Here is a 24,984-nt window from a genome sequence, read left to right as displayed (position 1 = left end):
TGGAACTAAGCAGTAATTTCAACAATATTCTGGATATACATTCAACCAGATAAATTATATTTTCATATTGTGAAATGTTCACTTCCTGTATGCACACATCAACAAACAGATAGTGGATAAATCACTTGTGAAAAACTCTGTCCCAAGTTTTCTTATTTTTTTTTTCATATAGTCCTTTAAACTCCAGTGTATTTTCTTGTCTCTTCTTTAATAAAGAGTGTCACTGGTGTGTGTGAGTGGACCTTTAATACCCAGAGTTCAATGTTCATATTTCGGGTTTGGCTTGCAAACCCGTCCTGCCCGTGTCACATATGGTGTGTTAGTGTGTGTTACTTTGGCAGAAGAGCTGACTGCAGGTGTCTGCTGCCTGCTGGTTGAGTGCTGGAGCATCATCTGAGGTGGTTGTGGTGTCTGCAGCTTCTGTGGTGTGGAAGGGCCAATGTTCGGCTGGGCTGAATCAGCCAACTGTCGATCAGAGTCTGCAGCATCGACCTGTGGTAGTGGTGGCTCAGTGACAGAAAGGATATGGTGGCAATTTCTCCTGTAGACACCCCTGTCAGATTGGATGATGTAAGAGCATGGTTCTTTGCACACCACCTTCACAACGCCCAGGCGGTTGTGCCCCTTGGTTGTCTGCATCCTGACGACCTGTCCTTCTGCCAGCGGTTGTAGTGGGTGACTTGAGGCATCGTAGTGCTGCTTTTGAATGACATGAAGAAAATCCCACTGTTAAGCAAACTCTTTGAAGTGTTGACTTGTGTAGTATCTTTCATTATCAGTGAGGGTGTGATGTGCTCCATGAACAGAGAAGTGTCGCTTGAGCATTGTGATCACAGCTGCTGAGGACGTGTTGCGGAGGAGGTCAATCTCAAACCACCCTGAGAATGAGTCGACCAGCACCATGTATTGTTGTCCATGCCACTCAAATACATCAGTTGCAACTGTGGACCAGGGCAAAACTGGAACTGGGTGTGGTTGTAGGGGTTCCTTTTGCTGGTGTGCTCTGGTGCTGTGACAGACTGAGCATGGCAGCATCTCTTCTATAATGTCTCTGTTCATATTTGGCCAGAAAACTGTCATCCTGGCCCTGCACCTGGTTGCAAGCCTGGGTGACCTCTGCGCATGATGTTGATGTATTCTTTGTGTAGGGAGTGTGAAATTACAGTTCTGAGACCTTTAACAATAATGGCATCCTCCATTGCTAGCTCATCTCTGTAGTGAAAAAACAGATGAATGGAGGGGGGGAAGCTGGCACTCTTTGTCAGGCCAGCCGTGCTGAATCACAGTACTGAGAGTCTGCAAGTCTTTCTTGTGCTGTGTGTGCACGTAGCTCCTCTTGTTGGGTAGTTTACATGTAGCTGACAGCCATTACTTCAAACGTGTCATTTGTAACTGATGCTTGGGAACTGCTTGTGTCTGGGGAACATGACAGGGTGTCGGCTAGGTACATTTGCTTACCCTTCTTGTAGATCAGTGTGATGTCATAGGCTTGGAACTGCAGCAACATTCTTTGCAGGCGGGTAGGAGCTGTGTGGATCGTGTGGATTGCTTTAAGATTGTGATGAGAGGTTGGTGATCAGTTTCAACCACTGTTACTTTCCCATAGTTTTAGTCTTTGAACTTGGTGCAGGTAAACACCACTGCCAGTAGCAGGTTTCAGTGTTGGTGAGCGTTTGAGATGCATAAGCTAAGCCCTCCCATCCTGTAGACATGCAGCTCCAAGACCGTAACGTGATGCATCACAAGTCCGTCTGCCTTAATCACGTCATAGTAGGATAGAACAGGAGGATTGGATGAGCAGGCTTTGAGGTGGTCAAACACTTGCTGGTGCTGTGGGAGTCATCTCACGCCAGTTACTTTTTATGTGAGTCGTCTCAGAGGTGCAGCAAGCTTGCTGAGTTTTGGGATGAACTTCCCTAGATAATTCACATGCTGAGGAACCGCTGTATTGCAGGAACGTCCTCTGGGACTGGCATTTTTGTGATCACCTCTGTCTTTGTGGGATCAGCCTTCAGGTCTTCTTTTGTGAACACATGACCCACATAGCAGACTTGGTCAAGGTGGAACGTGCACTTGAGAGGGTTGAGTCTGAGTTTTATCTCACGTGCTCGGTCGAGCACTTTTTTTAAATTTGCATCATGCTCTGCAGTGTCCCAACCTCCAACAATGATGTCATCTACTATGATGGCACATGGATAACCTGCAAACAGCTGCTCCATTGAGTGTTGGAAAACCTCACTCACTGAACTTATGCCAAATGGCATGCGGAGGAATCAATAGCGACCAAAGGGTGTGCTGAATGTTGTGAGCATGGATGACTCATGATCAAGCTTTATCTGCCAGAATGAGCTCTTTGCATCAAGCACTGAAAATAGTGCTGCACCTGACATCGGGCTGGCATCTTCTTCAACACTGTGCATCAGGTAGTGGGGTCTCTTTAAGGCGGTGTTTAAATATTTGGGGTTAATGCACAACCTTATTTCTTGTTTGTCCCTTTTATGTGCGACGACCATGGATGAAACCCAGTCAGTAGGTTCAGACGCCGTGGTTATGATGCCTCTGTGTGTCATGCTGTCAAGCTCTGCCTTAACTCGTTCTTGCATTGCCAGGGGAACCGGTGTGCTGGGTGGACGAAAGGCTGCACTGCTGGATGAAGGGTCATAGAGTATGTGATTGGGAGTTCTCCCAGCTCATCACTGAATGTCTTCATACTTTTAAAAAATGTCTTTGGTAAAGTCCTCATTAGTTTCAGTGTTGATCTGGTGAACATGTGGGCTCAATGTGACAAGTGCCAGGTGCACACATGCGCTGCTGTCCATCCAGATGGCTTGGCAGTGTGACTGAACCAGCAGTCTGTATTCTGCTGCCTCCTAGGGTGGTGGTTTTGCTGCATTTTGCTGTTTGCCCTTTTGAGAGTTGTTAGAAAGTGTCTTTTGATATAACACTGCATTTTGCTCCTATGTCAACTTTCATGTCGATGGGCTTGTTGTGCACTTGCAATGTGAAAAATCCTTCATCTCGGTCCTCTGCCCGAGGATTGACAGTGTCCACGTCAATTAACTTGACGCCATCCATGTAGAAAGTCTCATCTGTGTCAGTGTATTCTGGCTGCTCAGGCTCTAACTGGTGCACTGATTGTCTTTCTTGGTTCCTCTTTGCATGGCTTTTCTTTTCGTGAGCTTGAACATGTGGCATGGACTTGCAGAATTTTTTATAGTGATTAAATTTTTTGCAGTTATGGCATTGCTGGCCAAATGCGGGACATTTGCTTCTCTGTACAACATGACTATTTTCACAATTGCCACAGTTTGAAAATAGCCTTGTTGTTCCCTTTATTTGTTTGGGGTCTGTGTATTGTCTTTTTGTATTCCCAACTGTAGCCTGGTTTAACTGCATCAATAGTGGTAGCTGTCTGTTGGTTTGCTAGGGCCTTTGTGTTCACCTCAGTTATTTCATATATCCGATATATATCAGATTGAAATAGCTTTAGCTAAGGTTAAGTCAGTGTCACGTAGCAAAGTCTTCCTTATGCTGTCATTACTGATCCCACACACTATTCTGTCACATACCAGTTCATCTGTTAGGTCTCCAAAATTTCAGTTTTTTGCCTTAATCTTCAAGTCACTGATGAAATATTCTATTGTCTCACCTTGCTTCTGGTTTTGTGAGTGGAACTTGTGTCTCTCCACAGTTTTGTTGTTTTGAGGGTTGCACATTTCCCGAAATTTGTGTTTCAGACACTCAGGATCCTCTCTGGACTCCGCTGGACTGATGACTGCTCCGGCTTCTCCTGGTGTCCGCACCTCTGCTGCGGAAACAAACAAACGCTCCTGTTCAATGGCTTCCGCTCCTGTGAGATCGGGGAGGATATATGTCTGTGTTTTCGCAGGCTTGTCTGAGTGTCTATGAAGATGTACTCTTGTTCAAATTTCCAGCAATATTCCTGCCGAAAATGAGAGGGTCGGGTACATACCTGTCAAGTATCCCGGATTTTCCCGTATTTTACCCTCCTTTCACGGCCCCCTCCCGTATTAGTCTTTTCCCGTAAATTTCCCGTATTTAACCTGCATTTATTAAAAATAATAATAGTAGCCCGGGGCGAGCCGCCCATTTCCAGTCTGACCTCTGCCACCCGCTACAGTAACTTACTGCATGTACAGTAGGTGGCAGTTGTCGCGAGGTTAGTGTGACATTGCCAGACAAGAGTGACAACAACGCGAGAGAAAAAAATAACGGCTGGGGAAAACAAAGATGGATAATGGACGGCACCGCCATGAAGAAGGCACTCCTGCAAAAAAAAAAAAGAAAAAAAAAAAAGAAAGAAAACCTCTTGCAAATATCAAGATCAATGGGACAATGAGTTTGATTTTCTTAGGCGGAGTAGGCTGGGGGATTGTCACGCCTATTGTAAAATCTGTAATTGCGACTTCTGCGTCTCACACGGGGGACAGAACGACGTCAGCCAACACGCAAATACAGTGAAGCACAAGCGCGGGCTAGAGGCGCAAAAGCATGCCCAAGCGATGTCGGCATTTGTGACCAGAGGCACCACCGAGGCAGACCAGGTCACACGTGCGGAGGTGAAAATGGCGCCATGTTTTGCACCAAGAATAACATTCCTTTCACCTTCCACAACGAGTTCAACAGGAGTGTTGCTGACACGTTCCCGGACTCTGCTGCTGCCCGAAAACTAAGGCGAGTCAATTGATAAAAGGTAAGTTAGCTACCTATCTCACTGGTAGGTCATTATAAGGTTGCTCAAACAGTATAAAATGTGTTTGAATTAGAGGTGCAAGAATTAATAATCAAGTTTTAAACAAATCGTCAACTATTTTGATAAACTATATTCTCTGAATACAGCTTCTTGAATATTTCTGGTTTCTCTGTTCCTTTATGAAAATAAAATTATTATCTATTTGATTTATGAACAAAACAAGACATTTAGGGACATCATCTTGTGGTTTGGGAAACACTGGTTACTATTTTTGTTGCAGCCCCAATTTGAATATTTGAACATTTGAGCATTAATAGTGTATAGACCTAATTGATGATGTGCTGATTACTGGACACTCAACAGGTGCCATTGCAGCGGAACTGGTTGATGTGTTGGCCAAAAAAATGCCTATCTCAGCCCTTTTCATTGATGTGCGATGAATCAAACAACAGAAAAACATATAAAGATTTTTTTCATCCTGGCTAGACTCTATGATGAGGAGACTCTGCAGATCGCTACAAGATTCCTGGACATGCCTACACTGTAAAATGTAATTGTAAATGTATATCTTACTTATAATAAAAAGTGCCCCTAACTCATTTCAGCTTACTCTGTTGACTCTCCTCACTTAAATTTAGTAAAGACAATTTTCTACTGAGGCAAGTAAACAAACTTGTCAGCTGCAAGTTACCTATACTTAGAAGTATGAGTGAGCAAGAAGCGTCTGCAAAACCCGGAGAAACTCGGCATCTCTCGGCAGCATTCGGCATCTCTCGTTGCGCAGGTGCTCACTGACGACAAGTTGAGGCAGTCAAACCTCATTAAGCGGGAAGAGACATGAGAGACGGTTGCTGCGTAGTGTTACGGTAAGTTTAACTGGTTTTATACGTAGCAAACATATAGTCGGTATTTTTGTCATGTAATTTATTCGTTAGTCCAAATTTGGAGGTGAACTTTATGTTTAGCTGACGTGTAAAGATTAAAATTAGCATGTGAAAGCTAAAGTTAACTTTAGCATGTGAAAGCTAACGTTAACCAGCCCTTCACGTAACGATACGCGTGCAAAACTCTGTAAGGAAACTGTACATTTAGAGATAACTGGACTTTCAGTAAACACAGCGCGCTCATTAACGGTTGAAAAAGCAACTCTGCTGATTTTTCAGGGCCACTCTTCAACTCGGCAGCATGTAGGCCTAATTCATTTCTCATCTTACTTAAACAAAAAATGACTTTGTCGTTGTCCATGGCTCCTTCTATATATTCTTTTTAAACACGGCGGAGATGCTTTTAGTTTAACTACAGTTGTTCCTTTCTATACCTACTGGTCACATATGTAGCACATATGTTAGTTACCAGTTTTCCTCTTTCCCTTCATAATAAAGAACACGAAAGTAAAATAATGTTAACTGAGAAGTTTGGACAATTTCCATTCAAAACATAGTAATCCAGGCGAGTGTCATGCTTCAGCCAACTCTGTTTACCTGCGCAAAATCACACCACACAGTGTGACAAGTTGAAAATATTAGACATTGATGTTTTGTTATAAATATTATAAATTCATGTTCTTTCATTGTTAAGCTGTATAGTGAGGATAAAGGTATAAATACATTTAAACTAAAAGTCTTAAAAACAGTTAAAAATCTGTTACATGGTTAAGAAATGATAAAATGTTGTTAAAGTGTTTGCGTTGTTGTTAAAATGTTTGCGTTAGTCTGTTATCGATACAGCATCTTAGAACTGTTATTCTGAGATCGATTGGTTATGGCTCCACCCACTGCCTGGGGAAATTCGCGGTACTTTTCTCATTGTAGTAAAACACTGCTTAGGAAATACCATACTTATCACTCTCGTGATTATTTAATCCCTTTTCAGGTATGTGGTGGGTCATAAACAATGTGAACACACAAAACGTGACAATAAAATTTTGGGAGTTTTTCAGAGGTTGGTAATGTGATATTGAGTATGTTGTACCGACGTTTTGTGAAGGATATTTTGCGCTGAAATAACGCAGCGTTATCCTGTTAAGCGAGTACTCCACCTAGTGTCGAAATTGTGAATAGTATTGATGTTTAAATAAGTTGTGTCTACCGCTCTACTTACCTGTAAACGTATTGTTTGGAAGTTGTTATCTTTATGTAAATTCATACTAGTAAAGCACTGCTTAGGAAATACCATACTTATCACTCTCGTGATTATTTCATGCCTTTTCAGGGGTGTAACAACAGCATATTGGCGTTATCAGCTGTGGCCCACATAACCAATCGTCCTCGTCAGAATAGGAAGCAAAAGCATCATAGGAAATTGAGTCCATATTTCTCATAACAGTAGAAAGCAAAAACTTTTGGATAAAAGAGTGTAGAGATGCAACTATCAACTATTTTCATTATAGACTAATATGTACAGTATTTTATTTTCTGCATTAATCAATTGTTTTTCTCCTGAAAATGTTATTTTTTTTAAAGAAATCATTCTGAAAATGATATTCTGTACAGCCCTAATATGTGCTTGTGCTATGAGTTAATAACAGTTTAACTAATTGGTTTTGTTGTTTCTTTTGTAGGTCGCAGACACCTAGCTATGCATTGGAAGTGTAAGTACTGCTTGTTTTCTTCTGAAAAGAGGGCTCAACTATTCAAGCACTACCGCTTAAAACATGGAAGCTATGCCAGAACTACTCCAATTCCATGCCTCCACACTGATTGTCTGTGTTCATTCAAGTCATTTAATGCCCTAAAAGTGCATCTAACAAGAAATCACTCCCATGAAGTACATAATGGGCAGATGAGTGGAGCTGATGAAATCCCTGTGATATTCCATTGTCCTCTTTGCAATTTTGAAGAACCCTGCACAGAACTAACTTTTTTTTCCCATTTGCGCCAACATCTTAAAAATAAGGAAACTGTGAAGTGTCCATATGAAAACTGCATTTTTGAGAGCAATGTCTACTCAACATTTAATGCTCATAAAAGCAAAGAGCATCGGCTTCCCAGTCAGAAGCGGTTGAAGCCTGACATTGCCTTGCGCAGCACACCTCAGGATTCAGATCCAGATGTGTCACAAGATGTACAAGAAGTTGAGGATTTTTCTAGTGATCCTACAGACCAAGACAAAAATGAAGGAGAAGCTCAAATCGAAAATTTGGATCACTTACAACATGAACTTGAGCATAATTTAGCCTCACTCTTTTTTAAACTACAGACAGTCTTGCATTTATCTGATATGGCAGTACAGGAGGTAATTCAACAGCTAAATCAGCTTGTTCTTCTGTCAGAGCCCCTCTTGCATAATGCCATTCAGCAAATTCTCAATCAACATGGTGTCAGTGACAATTCAGTCGTGAGAAAAATTGTGAATGCTGTCAAAGAGAATAACTTGTTCTTGAAAATGACTTATGCTGGCCAGTCACTCTCCACAGCCAGTAAAAGAGCCTCATATTTTCAGAGAGAATTTCCTATGGTCGTGCCAGTTGAATACAAGCTTGAAAAAGACTTACAATCACTCTCTTATGTGCCAATTCTGAAAATGTTACAAAAACTATTAAACAGAGCTGATGTTCTAGATAAAATTCTCACACACAAGTGCACCGTTGATGGATTCAACACTTACAGAGATGGCACTCACTATCGTGGGAATTATTTTTTTAAGACTGAGACCTTAAGGATCGTGCTTGGCCTTTACATTGATGAGTTTGAGATAGCCAATCCTCTGGGCACTTCCAAAAAGAAACACAAACTGTGTGGTATTTATTGGGTTCTTGCCAATCTTCCCTCAAAACATCGCTCCTGTCTCCACTCCATTCAGCAATATTATGCAGAGCAAGTGCAATCAAACAGCATGGCTATGCAGCTGTCCTTCACCCACTTCTTCAAGACCTGGTGACTCTTGAAAAACATGGTGTCTATGTTGAGCACTTAGGCGAGTGTTTGAAGGGAACTGTGCTCTATGTGTCAGCCGATAACCTGGGTGCTCATTCTTTTGCTGGCTTTCAGGAGAGTTTCACGGTGGATCACCCCTGTCGATTTTGCATGGTAAAGAGGAGTGACATCCAGCAGAGAGAGGTCCGATCAGGAGCATTTGAGTGCAGAACCAGCCAGGATCATGACAGGCAAGTTTCTCAAGTTTTAGAGAATCCAAATCTGGTGAAAGAGTATGGTGTGAAAGGTCCTTGTGTTTTAAGCAACAATTTGGAACATTTCCACACTGTCACTGGGTTTCCACCTGACATAATGCATGACCTCTTGGAAGGTATCATCCCTGTTGAGATGTCTTTGTGCATTAATAACTTGATCTCCAAGAAGTACATCACCCTTGAGTCCTTGAACAAAGTCATCAAACAGTTTCCCTACAAATTCACTGACAGGACTGATCAGCCTCGGATTATCCCAGCCACATTTGCCTCTAGAGGTACGATTGGCGGTAACGGCCACGAAAACTGGGCATTCATAAGACTTCTTCCATTCATGATTGGTTTTAATGTCCCAGAGAATGATCCAACATGGGAAATTTTAATGCTTTTGAAGGACATCTTAGAACTGTCAGCATCATTCAGACTAACAGAAGATTCTCTTGACTTCCTTGATACAAAGATCTCAGAGCACAGAGGTTTACTTTTAACAGTATTTCCTCACTTCACATTGCGCCCAAAGCACCATTTTGTGGAACACTATCCACAGTTGATGAGGATGTATGGACCGCTCAGAGATATGTGGACAATGCGCTTTGAAGGAAAGCATAAATTCTTCAAACAAGTCATTCACTACACAAAAAACTTCAAAAATGTCCCACAAACTCTGGCTGTCCGGCATCAGAGACTGATGGCATACCATGTAGACTCCTCCTCATTTTTCAAGCCATCCATCCAAATGGACAAGGTGACACTTTCTTTGGTTTCATCTTTACCTGAGAATATTCAGAACTTGTTGAAACAGAGGTATGCATCTCAGAACACTGTCCTTGTAGCATCATCTGTGAGCGTTGATGGCATCAAATACAATCCAGATATGATTGTGTCTGTTGGTGCTTGTTCATGCCTACCTGAGTTTAGGCAAATTCACAACATCCTTGTCATTAACAGTGATGTTTTGTTTCTGTGCAAACATATGACATCATGGTATAATGAGCATCTGCGTTCTTATGAGCTATGCAGTCATGTGTCATCAATGTCTGTCAACATGCTCTCTGATCTGAATGACCATTTTCCTCTGGCAGCATACAGAATCAGGGGCAGGACATTTGTTACCCTTAGACATTATATTTTGTGCTGATTGGATGCTGAATATTTTGATGTCAAGTGTCATGAAGTAGCTAAACTGATTTTTTTATTGTATTTTTTTAAAGCCTCTGTAGAATCACAACCAACAATGGAGATGAAGACTACACTAAGGATAATTGTCCATGACAATGACATCAGGAAAATTACACTCTTTGGGAAACCACAGACACTTGACTCACTTGTTGAACAGCTTGAGGAGAAGCTGGGACTTCAGTACAAATTCTCCCTGCAGTATGAGGATCCTGATTTTCATAATGCCCTCGTCAACCTCACTGACATTACAGACCTGCCTGACAAACCCACCCTAAAGGTAATTGCTCTGGTTCCAACTCCCACACCAAGCACAGCCAGCACAGATGACACTGAGCTCCTCTCTGTTTCCTCCCCTGGAAGTCGGTCATCTCTTGCTCGGTCTCCATGGCCAGACACCTTTGAAATTCCTTATTTTCCTGTGGACATCGAATACAGACTACGGCAGGGGAATCTTCTGTATATGAGAGACAAGACATACCTGCAAGTACCCAGGGACATGAAGCACGAGATACTTGAAAAACTTGCAGAGGCAATTTACAGCTTCAAGGCATATCCCTGCGATGAAGAATTCAATGATGTTGCAACTGCACTGATTCAAAAACATCCATGCCTCATTGAGCCAGGCTCTGTCAATGGATGTAACGGGTGGAAAAATAGCTTAAAATTCAAAATGGGAAACTATCGCACCAAACTGCGTCGAGCTGGCTGTACAGATGTGGCCGTAAATCAAGGGAAGAGAAAAGGCCAAGCTCCGCAGAGAAGCATCAAAAGACCCAAACGATTTGAAATCGATTTCCTAACCAATTTCCCTGATGGTGAAGATGAGACCAGTATGGAGTCCAAACGAAAGGAACTTGTAGAGGAGATGAAGAAACGTCGTCCAACTGCTGCTCTGATAACCAAAAACATGGACTCTACTTTTGCCTTGAGAAGACAAGAGTTGGTGAACCTGGAGCCTCCAGTGAAAGACACAATGGAAAGGTGGCCAGCACTCTTTTCCAGAGGCTCAGGCAATTTAAAACTCTTCCTAAAAAACGCTTTTATCCATTTTAGTTCTCATGTAATTCATTATTTGTCATATCTTTAATGAACTTACAGAATTAGCTTCAGTGTCCTGCCAGTGAAAAGTAGTCCTAAGATTTTAAAGATCCCCTCCAAACATGTTTTAAGATGTATATAAAATATTAATATATAATGACGACATCTTGAATACTAATTTGTCATACTTTTCCCATAGATTTGGGCAGAGTTCTGTCGCTTGTCAAGCAAAAACTTGAACACAGAATTCTTCGAAGAACTTGACAAATACACTCCTCGCTTCTTGGAGATTTTCAAGACCAAGGGGGGAAGTGTTGGCCAGAAACTTCAGAAGTATCTGCAACAAGTCACAACAGAGGTAAGTTTCTCAGATACAAAGTAATTCATTTTTTTTATCATGTGGGGAACAAAAAATACAACCCCATTGTGTATGCAGAGCTATTAATTGATTGTCCTTTACCACAGGAGTTATATGTGTTTGTGATTTTTCAGAGTACAGATGTTACTGCGAAGAGAACAGCAGTCCTCCGTGGCCTTCCTGTCATCCTTGGAGATGAAAACACAGACTTTTTCAAGACATGCTTTGTAAGTCGTCTTTATTACTGAGTTTTTATTCCACACCACAGGATGTCCACTCTGGTACCCTCTCAAAAAAGTTACAAATTTACCCTTAAGGACATAAATGTCCCCTCAAAACAACTTCTCTAAAAATGTATCAGATTAATATATTTTTCAGATTTTTTTTCACGGATCATTCCGTCAACCACTGTTCTTTCCAAAAATACTAAATATTTATTGGCAATTAAATAAAGTGTGCTCCAGATTTTTGGAAAAAAAGACAGAAAAAGGCTAATTTTCCATATAAGAAGTGATCGGAGGCTAGAGATTTTTTACGTGGTATCAGACCCTTGGATATGTCAAAGATTAGTAACAAAACTGATTTTGATGCATTATTAGTTTTTTTGTAGTTTAAAAAAAAAACCAAAGACCTCACACTTATACCCATAGCAGACATTTTTGTCCCTTAGACTCCCATTACAACTTTTGATTGCAGGGCTATAACAGAAAAAAACATGCATTCTGCACTAACAGTGCCTTGTCCTCTTCAGAAGGGGCCACTTTGGCAGTTCTTACTGTTCGTCACCAGTTTGCAAAATCTAGATTCTATCCGGGCCTGCTTCTCCTCCACTCAGCCTGCATCTTCCTTCTTGATGCACTGATGACCTATCATCATGAATGAATGAAACAATCTGTTAATTATTTATGCATGTGCCATATTTACTTGAATATCTAATATCAGAATATAGCTTACTTTTAGTGGCTGTTTTGTGTTTTCTGCCATAGAAAATTAAGGTGAAATCTGATATGTAATTGGGGCTGTATTGCTGCTATTGGTTTTAGGACAGCGATGACCCAGGCATGTCTCACATCCCCATTGGAATCATGACCATCGTTCCTGAGGACAAACCGATGTCCCTCGACTCACTGCACCTTCAGTCTTCAGGTACCGCAATCATTTTGGAAGGAAGAATTGTGATGGATGGCCTTGAAAATCTACCACATGCAATGTGCTTGCTCTTTGGACTTACTTACGCCCTGAATTTGGAGTACCCTCAACAACTGAAGAACACCTTTGACTTCATCCAAAGGGTGCTTCTCTCACTTGGACATAAAGCCCTAAAACCAAAAATACAATCACTCAAAAATCTTCTGATGCACTGAGTGAATGTAATCACAATGTGAATGTGATTCAGTTAAAATGGGATTTTATTTTTCAGAGTTGAGATATATCTGCTGTTCATTATTGATGTTAAGATAAATGTAAAGCTTTTTTGACTTGTGGGGCTACAAGCCAAAAAAGGTTGTTTTAACTGTTAGTTAAAAACTGTATTGGAATTGTATTTCATGTCACCTTTACTCAGTGGGTCACCAGAAACGTCTCTGAGGGCCACCATTGACCCACAGACTGTACTTTTAAGAACCACCTGGACCCTATTTTTCCATGTGTTCGGAACAAAAAAGGTTAAAGTATTAAACTTTGTTTTCCATTTAAACTGTTGTCTTTCTTTGTTTCAATAGCTTATCACTTTAAGTTCAGCTTACTTGAACATATCAAGGCACTTGTAAGGAAAACTTATTTTATATTTTATTTTTACGAGTACAGCTTAATTAGCATAACTCACAAGTTTAAGTAGTCAAAACTGACATTTTATAGTCAACCTAACTAATAATTTTGAGTAATCTATACTCAAGTTTACTGACATTATCTGAGTTGTCTGAATTTATATTTCATAGTAAACCTTATTAATGATTTTGAGTTAACTTCACTTATGTTTACTCCCATTATCTAAGTTGTCTAAACAGAGTTATTTTCAGCTTTAACAACTTAAAATGAGTTATCTACTTAACTTGGGAATTTTGAGGCAATCGGTTTCCTGACTTTTCTTAAGTAAAGTGAACTTATTACAATTTACAGTGTACATGCAACGTAGGAAATGCTGAAAATCTGTATGGGAAGCTAAGTGAAGCATTAAGGTAAGGGGAACTGCACTGTGTTGTCAACGTGTTTAGTAGTTTGCATTTAATTATAACGTGAGACATTTTGTGGCATTTTCTTCCTGTTTCCAATAGAAAAAGAGGCATCCCCTGGGATAACTTGATTGCCTTTAATTCTGATAATGCAAGTTTTATGAAAGGCAGACATGACTCAGTCATCAGCAGACTGAAGAACAGCCAGCTCCATGTCCAGGACCTTGACTGCATCTGCCACCTGGTACAGCTGGCCACTGGCTGTGGCATCAGAGCATCACAGGTACCAGTGGCAGACATCCTGGTGGGCAGCTACACTCAATTTGATAAAAGGTAAAGGTGCACATATAGGTCTGCTATTTCTCTCACCTAATGTTTTGTGTGTTACAATGTAACAACACTGGATGTGGCTAACTCATGAACAAGGTAGCCTAGTAGGCCTGCAGTTCATATTCTTTATTTACTCACTCACTCACTAACAGAGTAATTTTCCATCTCTCAGTGCAAAAAGATGCGAAATCTACAAAGAGTTTGTAGACTTCACTGATTTAGACCACCTGAAGCTAATCAGGTACTGCAGCACCAGATGGCTAAGTCTGTTAACCTGCATCCAGTGGGTGTTGAACCAGTGGGATGCACTACAGGTAAGATAGTAACTCCACTCAGTAGACATCTAGTTTACTATGCTACATTTCCATTTTCACCATGTACTACCACCCTGTATCCCTATGTACTGTAGGCCCACTTTAACAGTCATGAGGAGGTGGAGAGGAGTGTTAAAGTGCGTGATTGGTAAGCCATCTGCGTGATCCAATCGTCAAGACCTACTTTCTGTTTCTGAGTGCTGCCCTTAAGCCTTTATCTGAATTTAACATTGCCTTCCAGGTGATTGTCAATGAATGAGTGAATAATAATCTATAATTAAATGTTTGTGCTGATTGTATTATTGTTATTTCACTGTTAATATGTCTTGACCATTGATATTATCTGCAGTCAGAGGGAGTACAAATTCACAGACCCGAAGAGGAGATGTGCAGACTGATGAAGAGGATACTGGGCTACCTTATACCAGCCAGGACAATCGTGAGTGTACCTCTCAGGGAGGTGGAGTATGGAGATGGACATCAGTTGGCTGATGAAGACCTCTTTATTGGAGCAGAAACAAAGGCATTCATGAGAAGTGCAGAGCTCCCTGTGTCAGCCAAGAAGAAAATCTTTCAGTGAGTATATTACTCAGTAGTTATATTATGATATCATCTTTTGACAGCATGACAGCATAGACTGTAGTGTGCCTAAAATATCGCCACTAATGTATTTTTTCACTCTTATGCTGTTTTAAAACTGTGAGAAGCTTCTATGTCGCAGTACTGAGGAAAATGTTATTCATTTTAATGAATAAACAGTTGAAAATGAACCAGGTGAAATAACAAACCCAACCTAATGTATGTTACACAGGTGGTTAAGATAACTTCAAGGCCTACAAAATAACACTAGACACTACCAATTTCACGAGATAAGCATAACATTACCTGCTCTGTTGAACTCCACATGGACTTCTCTGGATGGAATGATGACAAAGCTGTGCTCTCCAAAGTCAAGTTCAGGAATGGCTAGTTAGGCTACATCTTGTCACTCAAAAATGAATAGTTTGAGGAGTTTGATCAATTAAGAAGTGTTATCAGCAAAACAGAAACATAGGACCGCAATCATCAGCAAGATGCTGATGGATAATGACTGGACCTGAGAAGGGACACACGTCTCCACTGCTTGACAGAAAATACTGTATAATGCTGTTAAATTACAGTTTCTCGTTGTTAACTGAGCAATAACTGTTAATTTACATGTAAACATGGCTATTAAACAGTAGTTTACAATTCTTATAAAATACAGTAAAATACAGTTGTAATCCACCGTAAATGCACGGCAATTCAGATATATTCAGATGCATTCACACGAATTGAGGGAGGTGTGTTTATGTGTGGACGGGGAGTATTTACATTTTAAACATGGTATAACAGATGGAGAGACTTAAATAGAACAGAAAATTATACATTTCAATTTGTTAAATAGAGCCACTATCATGACGAAATTATGAATAGATTGACCTATAATTAAAAATACAGGATACATTTCGAACAGGACACATACCTACCGGGAATTCATTTCGTACGAACGAACAAGAGACTCGTATCTATTTGCTACAATATCTTAGAAGAACTGGCTTGATTAAAATAATATATTTTTTCTTTATTTAATTGTATAAGTTTCCTTAGAAAGAACGACAAAATAATAATCTTGGTTCCCACTCCATACTTGGTGGCGGTAATGCTCTATAGCTTTTTTGCCAACCGCCAATAAACCCAACAAAGAAGAAGAAGAGCGAAGCGTATCTTGCTGTTTGTGTTACCTCGTATTCTTGCGTGCCCGGTTCAACTACACTGTAACCCTGCACATCAGTCTTGGGCTATAATGGGTGAGTTAGCATCTGATTTGATGTGATTGTATTTGGCTTGTTAATTAGTTTGACATCCACTGCATGTAATAATCTGGTTTCACCAGGGGCCTGTGAGCTAACTCCATCCTACTACTTCATTATAACAAGAATGGCGTCGCCATATAAATAAACCGAGCCCATAGTCTACATCAGATGAAACTCTCAACGACTTAAACTAGCATTCTTACGTCTGCGGAATTTGAGTAGAGTTTTACTTGTAGATGGACTCTAGGTTCTAAGCTAATGTTATTCTTTCGTGCATTAGCTGCTTTAGCTCAATCAACACGTTCCCCATTATTTGTATTTGTGGGTGTATCATTACACCGTCAGACGTTTTGGTTGGTGGGCACAGCTTTTCTCTCTTCGGCCCCCTTCTGCAGGATATCTCGCCTACTTCACGTCATTGTTGACGAAATAGTTGAACTGGACCGCTAAGTTACAGCAACCACAACGTTCGAAATAGGCGTTTGGGCTGGACTTTGTATTTACTTTTGAACTATTTAAATTAGAAAGTGCCGTTGTGTAAAGTGATTGTGTGTCCTTGCAGCCGTGGCCATGAGTTTAACGTGTCCAGGCCTGTACTGTGGCAGAATGATGGTGAATGGGTCAGTGGAGGGGGAGTGTGGAGTGAGTATTAACGCAGACCCAGGTTAGACCTGCGTTCTGTATGTGTGCACTGTCTGTCATCTGCTCAAGAGAAAATGGCTACTTATTTTGATGTCTGATAGTTCAGTATGAAGTTTTCATTGATTCTTTGTGCTTGATGCCATACGATGAGGTGATGTAAGCAAACTGAAGTGTCATTTATCTGCAGAACTTCTCAGGATGTGAAGCTTCCAATTGGTAAACTCAAATATAAATGTATGGCTGCACAATTAAAAGAAATATAATCAAAGTGGCAGTCTGCCCAATTTTCACGATAAAGAAAAAAAAAAACTTGTTACACATTGTTATTTTAAATTAAGGGTATCCAAGAAAAGAACTTTGTATTTTCTCAGTGATAATGAAATTACACCAACAAAAAAAAATGCATCAATATTAATTATTTTTTTTATTTAAGTAAAATTTGTGAATGTCTTCTGGTTTTAAGAAAATAATGAATTTCCCTGTGCTGTCCTATCAGGTTTGTCCACGTGGAGAGCGGGCCAACTTGCAGAAGATCTGTGAGCGCTGCTCTGAGTCCCCAGAGCTCTATGACTGGCTCTATCTGGGATTCATGGCCATGTTACCGTTGGTGTTGCATTGGTTCTTCATCGAGTGGTACTCTGGAAAGAAGAGGTTGGGTTGTAACCACGAAAACACACACACATACACACAGCTCTCTGAACAAGGTTTCCAGTGTGGAAAAGGAACTCTTTGCAAACTTGATTATTTACAGTCATTAACACATGATGAAAAGAACCAAATTGAAATTCGTCAGCATGTTTACAATATTATACCTGAGGTTTTTATGTATTTATGAGCGACACATAGCCTACCTGTTGATGCTGTCATATCTTTTCCATTTGATGCAGGGTTTGGTCGATACTATGTCTGCTCTGTTGAATGTGTGATATTTTCCACCATATTTAACAGTTTTTCCCTGCTTTGGAAATTACTGTCATATGACCCTCTGTTGTTGTGTGTCCAGCTCCAGTGCTCTGCTGCAGCACATCACAGCCATGTTGGAGTGTAGCGTGTCAGCTGTGGTCACTTTACTTGTCACAGAGCCTGTTGGCTTGCTCAGTATACGCTCCTGTGGAGTGCAGATGCTGTCAGACTGGTACACCATGCTCTACAACCCAAGTCCCGACTATATCAACACCATTCACTGCACCCAAGAGGCTGTGTATCCACTGTAAGCACTGATGGTGTGGAGAAGACTTAGCCAGTTTATCTTCCAACTTCTGTGTACTCACTGTGTAGATATTGTTTCAGTTATTACTTTCTTGTTTTCTCCTCCTCAGTTACACTATTGTGTTGATCTACTATGCCTTCTGCTTGGTGCTGATGATGATGCTGCGCCCTCTGTTGGTGAAGAAGATAGCTTGTGGTCTGGGCAAGTCTGACCGCTTTAAGAGCATCTATGCTGCTCTGTACTTCTTTCCCATCCTCACTGTACTGCAGGCAGTGGGCGGAGGTTTGCTCTGTGAGTTCATGTCTGCTCTGTGAGTGCATGCTTTGAATGCAGAGGCCCTGGGTTAAAACCTCAGCCACAACACAAACCGGAGGTAGGCTTGTGCCGGTCCCAAGCCTGGATAAATGGGGAGGGTTGTGGCAGGATGGGACTTCCGGTGTAAAAGTTTTTGCCAAATCATTACAAAGTTACATGTAGAGCAGATCTAGACCAAACTCTTTAGGAAATTATTTAAAGAGACCTACCAGATCCCCCCACTTGGAGACAGTAGCAAGGAAAAACTTCCTTTAAGAGGCAGAAACCTTGGGCAGAACCAGGCTCAGGGGAGGCAGCCATCTGCCGGGAGAGGGAGGGAGGGAGAGAGAGAGGAACAAATGGGGGGAGGTTAAAGTTGCATAGAGTAGGGAGGAGGAGGGTATTCAAAACAGGTGTAGACAGGAACTTGATGCTGCATGAAATTCATAGAAATGATGCTGTATGGAGTTCATGAGGATAAGGGAGCAGCAGGCATTGATGATTGATGATGATGACAATGATTAATCACCTGCAGGATGAGGAGAGGGAGAGAGAGGAAAGGAGCTGGGAGAGACAGACGTTGGGAAAACAATGTTAGTTAATGCAGTACACATGTCAAGCACTGGGAAAAACAGGGATTTAGGAGAAGCATGGTTATTGATATGTCGGCGCATGCGGGGTGGGGTTGGGAGAAAACTTCTCTCAGCATCCAAGGCCTATAGCAGCATAGCTAACGAGTAGTTGGACTTTAACTTTTTAACTATAAGCTCTGTCTTATAGAAAGGTTTTAAGCCTGGTCTTCAAAATTGCTAAAGAGTCCACCCCCAAGACCAATACTGGAGCCTGATAACTGAGATATCTGCCTCCAGATTTGCTTTTGGAGACTCTTGGAACCATGAGTAAACCTCCATCTAGAGAGTGGTGTGGCCTACTAGGAAAGTTAGGAACTATGAGCTCTCTGAGATATGATGGAGCTTGGCCATTAAAAGCTTTATATGTTTGAAGAAAGATTTTAAATTCTATTCTGAATTTTACTGACAGCCAATGATGAGCAGCTAACACAGGAGAGATGTAACGGTTCCTAATTCCTGTTAATATTTGTGCAGCAGCATTCTGAATCATCTGAAGGCCTTTCAGAGATTTGTTTGGACATCCCGATAGTAATGAGTTACAGTAGTCCAGCCTAGAAGTAACGAATGCATGGACTAGTTTTTCTAATTTTCCTAATGTTTCTCAGGTGTAAGAAAGCTGCCCTACTGACTTGTTTTATGTGAGGGACAAAGGAGTCCTAACCTGGAGTGTGTACGAAAAAGAATGAAATAGAGGGAAACGAGAATCCGAATGGGATCTGTGACTAGTTCAACAAAGAGGTGGTTCTTTTCCAACGGTCCGAAAGTCTGTGGTGTGGTGTATCTCTTGTGTTCTTCGTGGTGGCATCTCCACACTCAATCATTGCCTCCAACTCCTGCTCTTAGCCACACACCTGAAACTCATCAGCCTCATTAAGCCACTGGCGCGTGTACACCTCAGAGACACCTCCTTATCTCCATGGCAACCAGTCAAAACAAAAGTTAAAGAAAAGTGAGAAAGGAAAAAAAGGAAACTACAAACCCCCATATCATTCCTAACAATCCTCCCCCTTACAACAACAACAAAAAAACACCTGGATCCCACATTTTCTTTCTCTTTTATCGTTTTTATATCAATTTTGTCTTAAAACCGATACAACTGACACTTCTGAAGGATTATTTAAAGGAATAATCTAATCAGTCTGGTGACTGCCAGGCAATCACATTGTCCTCGCCTGGCAAGTGCACCACCGTCAGATTGTAGGGCTGCAAAATGAGACTCCATGATGGCGATTCAATTTCTTAGAGAAGTATGCAACAAGCCGATCTATTCCTGACGCATCAGTCTGTAGCAGCACTGCCCCCACTCCCATATCACAAGCATCCACCGCAAGCTTAAAGGGACCAAGACAAACACCGGTTCACTGGCCAGGACGGCTTTAACCATATCCAGAGCTCTCCCACACCCCAACTAAACTTCCTTCCCTTTTTCAGAAAGGTAGTAAGTGGTGTTGTCACAGCTGCAAAGTTGGGAACAAACCGTCTCTAGAACCCACACATGCCTAACAGGCGCATTAGTTTGCACTTTGTTTTTGGAACAGGCAGGTCTAAGATGGCCTGCACCTTGGCTGTTCTGGGTCTCACAGAAGCTTGACCAACCTGGTGACCCAAGTATGTCACCTGCCTCTTCCCAATTTCAAACTTGAGCAAGGTGTTCAAACAACTGCCTCATGTATATCATGTGCTCAGACCATGAACTACTGTAACAACTACAATATCCAGATATGCGACGGTGTTATGCAATCCAGAGGTTTAAATGCTGAAAGGTCGCGGGCACATTTTTCATGCCAAACGGAAGGACCTGACAACGATACAAACACTCTGGTGTCACAAACGCACACACATCCTTTGCTCTCTCTGTTAATGGCACCTGCCAGTAACCCTTCAACATGAACTCTGCATTGCATATCTAATCAGTACAGTCTTCAAGTTTGGGTATAGGATACATATCTGTTTTAGTGACATTGTTCACCTTTCAGTAAACAATGCAAGGACGGACAGTTAAGTCAGGCTTGGGAACCAGGACCAAGGGAGAGCTCCACTCACTTGAGCCTGGTTCAATCACTCAAATTTCTTCCATGTAAAGCAACTCTGGTTCCACCCGAACCCATTTTTATGGGTTAATCCAGTATGGATGTTGTTCAACGGGAGTCGCGTCACCAGTGTCTACGTCATGGGTGATTAGGGTGCTTAAGCCAGGGGTTAACCACTTCATTTAACCACCCCAAATAGGGCAAAAAAAATACTTTGTAGTCCAATTAATTTGAACTGAGTTATAATTAACTTTGTATGTTGAACTGTGCAGTAACTTTCAGTGTGTTTCAGATTATGCATTTCCCTACATCATACTGGTCCTGTCTCTGGTCACTCTAGCTGTGTATATGTCTGCCTCTGAGATACAGGTAACTGCACTCACTGCACTCAATTCTGCACCAGTGTTTACTGGAAGATCATTTTGACCTCTGTGTGTTTCTGTCCATCCTCCACAGTCCTTTAAAAGCCTGGCTGCTAAGAAGAAGCGTTTGGTTGTCTTGTTCAGCCATTGGCTGCTTCACGCGTACGGCATCATCTCCATCTCCAGACTAGACAAGCTGGCTCAAGACCTGCCATTGCTGGCCCTTGTACCTGGTCCTGCTCTGTTCTACATTGCCACAGCCAAGTTTACTGAGCCTAGCCGCATTCTGTCTGAGGGTGGAAATGGACACTGACCTGGCGTTAATGGGGATCCAGCATAGATGAGATTGAACACTCTGGTACAGCCAGATCGTCTCTGGTTTTGTTTTGGTGATTTGTGACCTCTCTGGATCAGTGTGATCAACATTGTGACTGGATGCAATACTCACTATTAATGATGCGCTAGCATATACACAGTGATAATGTTGTATTTTTCATCATGATTGTGTTTGTTTCACATGAACATCTGACTGAACAGCATCTTCTTTCATTACTTTTATGTGTGTTTGTTTTATGTAATACTTGACACTGGCTCCTATAGGCCATAAAAATGTCCAAAGTGATATATTTAAACGTAGTTTTACAAATTCAGTGTAGAGTTACATGGAGTGAATCTGAAACTACCACATACTTTTTTTTCAGGGGTTGATCAAATAATGAACTAGTGATACACCTTCATTTAACTTTGCTTTCAGTCCATGCCACTCATCTTGGAGTCTTTTGTGAATTTTGTAAATTGTCACTACAGTAACTTGTAAATGAAAAGGGATTGTGGTCAGGCTCCTCAGATCACCTTAGGTGGTGGTGCAGACTCTCTAGGCCTTGTGCAAGCTACAGTGACCTCAGCCAGTTTGCAGTTGGTCCTGACTGTTGCAGTGTCCATTTCTCTGAAGGTCTTGACAGTTTTCCATCTGGGACTTTTGATAGATGATAGATTTTGAACATTTCCATATCTTAATCTACGCTGTAGATGGACATGATTTTGCTATATTTGCAGAAAAAAAAATATATTTTTTTTTTAGCATTTATGATTTGTCCACCTTAATGTTACGGTTATTTAAATTCATTAAGTATTTTTTTAGACAGACTCAGTCCAGCACACAGCCTGATGGTTTCAGAAATTTGTAGGATCTTAAGAGTTAAAATTTCACAAACCTGTGTTAGATAAGGGAGACATACATATTGTGATTGTTGTGTGTGTGTTGTCTTAAGGATAAAATGCTAGATGGAAAACAAGACACTCCTGTCTGTGTTACTGTTATTTCTTAATTCTGTAACAGTTTTATCATCATTGACATTAAGTTTTTTCTTTATAAGTCTGTCTTTTATAAATCTTAGCTTTTCAGTGACTCTTGACATCATCCAGTCTAAGCTCTGCAGTGGCTTCATCCTCGGCATCATGAAGTGAAGGGAACTTCTGTTAATTTGAGACTTCAGGTTTTACTTGAGCAAATAAGCATAAGACTTGAAACTGATAGCACACTATATGTATTCAAGATGCCAGTAAAGATGGGTGTATAATGCTTTTGAAAGTACACAATAAAACATTTCAAGAAACAGGACAGAGTTGTAATATTTAGTAGTTGAAGTCAGGGTTAGAAAACCACTTTTATAAGGGCCCCCCTCACCTCAATACAATACCTTTTGCTAGATAATCACTATTTTATTATTTTTTATTTTATAAAAATGTGTTTCTTCTCCATTCTATTGCATTTAATGAAATATGCTGCTAATGAGATGAGAAGGTTGCTGCACATGAAATTTCGTTGTAATTTCACTCGTAATTGCACTTCAAAAAAGGAAAGGTGACGTGATTTCTATGCACTCAGCATGTTGTAGCAATCATCTGATGGAATAGAGAAAGAAAATTCAAGTATGCTTAAATGACAGGTGTAGCACAAGAATGTGTGTATATATATATTAAAATAAAAAAAGGACAATTAAGTGTGCAAGCATCAAGTCACGCAAGTATAGTCACTCCACATATTTCCAATTTGATTTGCTTTCTGATACACGTCCAGGTGCCATCAAACTGGTGGCCACTCCGAGCAACGCATCATCTTTTTCTGTTTCCGGGTCACAGGGCTGCTGGAGCCAATCCCAGCTCGCATTGTCATCCATTTTTAGTTGCAATCTCGCTGTAATCTTCTCATAACAAACCTCATTCACCCTCTGCTGCCACCGTTCCATCTCAGTGGTCTGTGGCTGTAACCATAGTAAATTTTTTCACCTTCACATTTTAGGGCAAAGAGAAAATATGAGAGCCTTTCAGTATGAGAGGGTTCCTTTAATATATTTCCCCACTCCTTATTTTCTGAAGATAGTGTCTAATTTGTAAAAATCTATAATTGTCTTGAACTGATCAATTCTTGAATGAGTTGTTGAAATTATTTTAGGGTTGGTCCATCAAATAGCTGATCAATGAACACCAGCCCCTTGTTCATCCACTTCTTAAAACCCATGTCATTCACAGACAGATGAAATCCTGGATTTATTGTAATTTTGGTAGCTCTTGAGCCTGTTTAAGTTTTTTCCATTCTACCTAACTCATAAATGGTAGGTAACCTAGTGGTCTGGACAAGAGTTCTGCTCCATTTCCACCTGTAGCATATGCTTCACAGTATGATGAATGGTTAAGAAAAATCACGGCTAGAAGTTTCTTTAGTGAGGGGGACTGATTAAACAGATGCACAGAATTAAATGAGACTCAGGAAACGAAGGTTATACAAAAATGGTACCAATGTATTTAGAAAAATTGAAAAACAACCAAATGAATAACCAAATAAACAAAAACAAGCAAATCAGAATGGCCATAGACAAATTCCAAGTATGATCCAGATTGGTCTCACATTAGCACTGTCACCTTGAGATCTTAAAACACTAGTAATTAGCTTTTAGCAACTACTCAAATGAGTGACAGAGATTTCATCTGGGTCTATATTAATACCTCCGACACAGGTTATGATGTTGTTGCAACTCCAACCAAAAAAACAAAACAAAAAGAGTCCATAAAGTCCCAAAAAAAAAAAAAGTCTCAAGAGTCCAAAAGTCAGTCTCAAGGAGATTGGATGGGCAAGGTGTGGGTATGAGGGGAGTGAGAGAGGGGCATGCGGCCACACCAGCAGGAACAGTGTCTCTGGTTTCCTTGTTTCTTCAAGCTCGCTTCCAAGTACAGGGAAACCTGGCCTGTACAAACACAGGCTCATTATAATACATGTGGCTATCGTGATTAAATGACTGTAATTAATATTCAATAAATCACAATTCAATCTCAATAAATTCAATACTTTCAAGAACTCATTCACCCTGGGTTATCAAACATAAGTGCACATTACTCAAAATAAACTGAATTATTTACCATTATACCATTTATCTATTCGTATTAGAAACAAATACCCGTACCGGGAGCGAATAATACTTCGTGGGCCTAACAAGACGAAACACCGGTGAAAGGAGGTTCCCACCTGGTGACCCCAAAGACATGTCATCTATCACTACTCACTGGCCTAGTTAGATATTGTCTGTAGGGCACATAGGGCAGGGGGAAGTTTGTTGTAAGGTAGTTAATCACTGAGTCTGGTCCATTTTTTGTTGCACACATTTTTGTGTTTACACTAAATTCCGGGTCGCAGGCTAGCGTTAGCTGCTAGGGTACCCAAACTAACAATTTATAATTTAACAATTAATAAA

The 24,984-nt window shown here is 40.9% G+C and overlaps 1 protein-coding gene across 2 annotated transcripts; it reads left to right on the top strand.

Moving 5' to 3' along the window:
• The first annotated feature begins 15,935 nt into the window (after positions 1 to 15,935).
• On the top strand, positions 15,936 to 22,854 carry jkamp (jnk1/mapk8 associated membrane protein). 2 transcript variants are annotated; one of them, XM_029494401.1, is made up of 7 exons: positions 15,936 to 16,059; positions 16,628 to 16,707; positions 17,204 to 17,358; positions 17,711 to 17,917; positions 18,027 to 18,208; positions 21,166 to 21,242; positions 21,330 to 22,854. In XM_029494401.1, the coding sequence occupies exons 1-7, from the start codon at positions 16,056 to 16,058 to the stop codon at positions 21,546 to 21,548; spliced, it is 924 nt and encodes a 307-aa protein (XP_029350261.1). In that variant the 5' UTR covers positions 15,936 to 16,055; the 3' UTR covers positions 21,549 to 22,854. The 2 variants fall into 2 exon arrangements, with proteins under 2 accessions (XP_029350261.1, XP_029350262.1); XM_029494402.1 differs by lacking the exon at positions 15,936 to 16,059 and having other exon boundaries at positions 16,628 to 16,729.
• The last annotated feature ends 2,130 nt before the right edge of the window (positions 22,855 to 24,984 follow it).

This window comes from Echeneis naucrates, chromosome 22 (genome assembly GCF_900963305.1).
Source record: "Echeneis naucrates chromosome 22, fEcheNa1.1, whole genome shotgun sequence".
NCBI lineage: Eukaryota > Metazoa > Chordata > Actinopteri > Carangiformes > Echeneidae > Echeneis > Echeneis naucrates.
This window is presented reverse-complemented; position numbering and strand designations above follow the sequence as displayed.

Excerpts from the sequence above, each read along its gene's own strand:
- jkamp (XM_029494401.1), top strand. Across the intron at positions 17,359-17,710 it reads TGGTACTCTGGAAAGAAGAG|CTCCAGTGCTCTGCTGCAGC; the intron begins GTTGGGTTGTAA and ends TTGTGTGTCCAG. Across the intron at positions 21,243-21,329 it reads TGTCTGCCTCTGAGATACAG|TCCTTTAAAAGCCTGGCTGC; the intron begins GTAACTGCACTC and ends CATCCTCCACAG.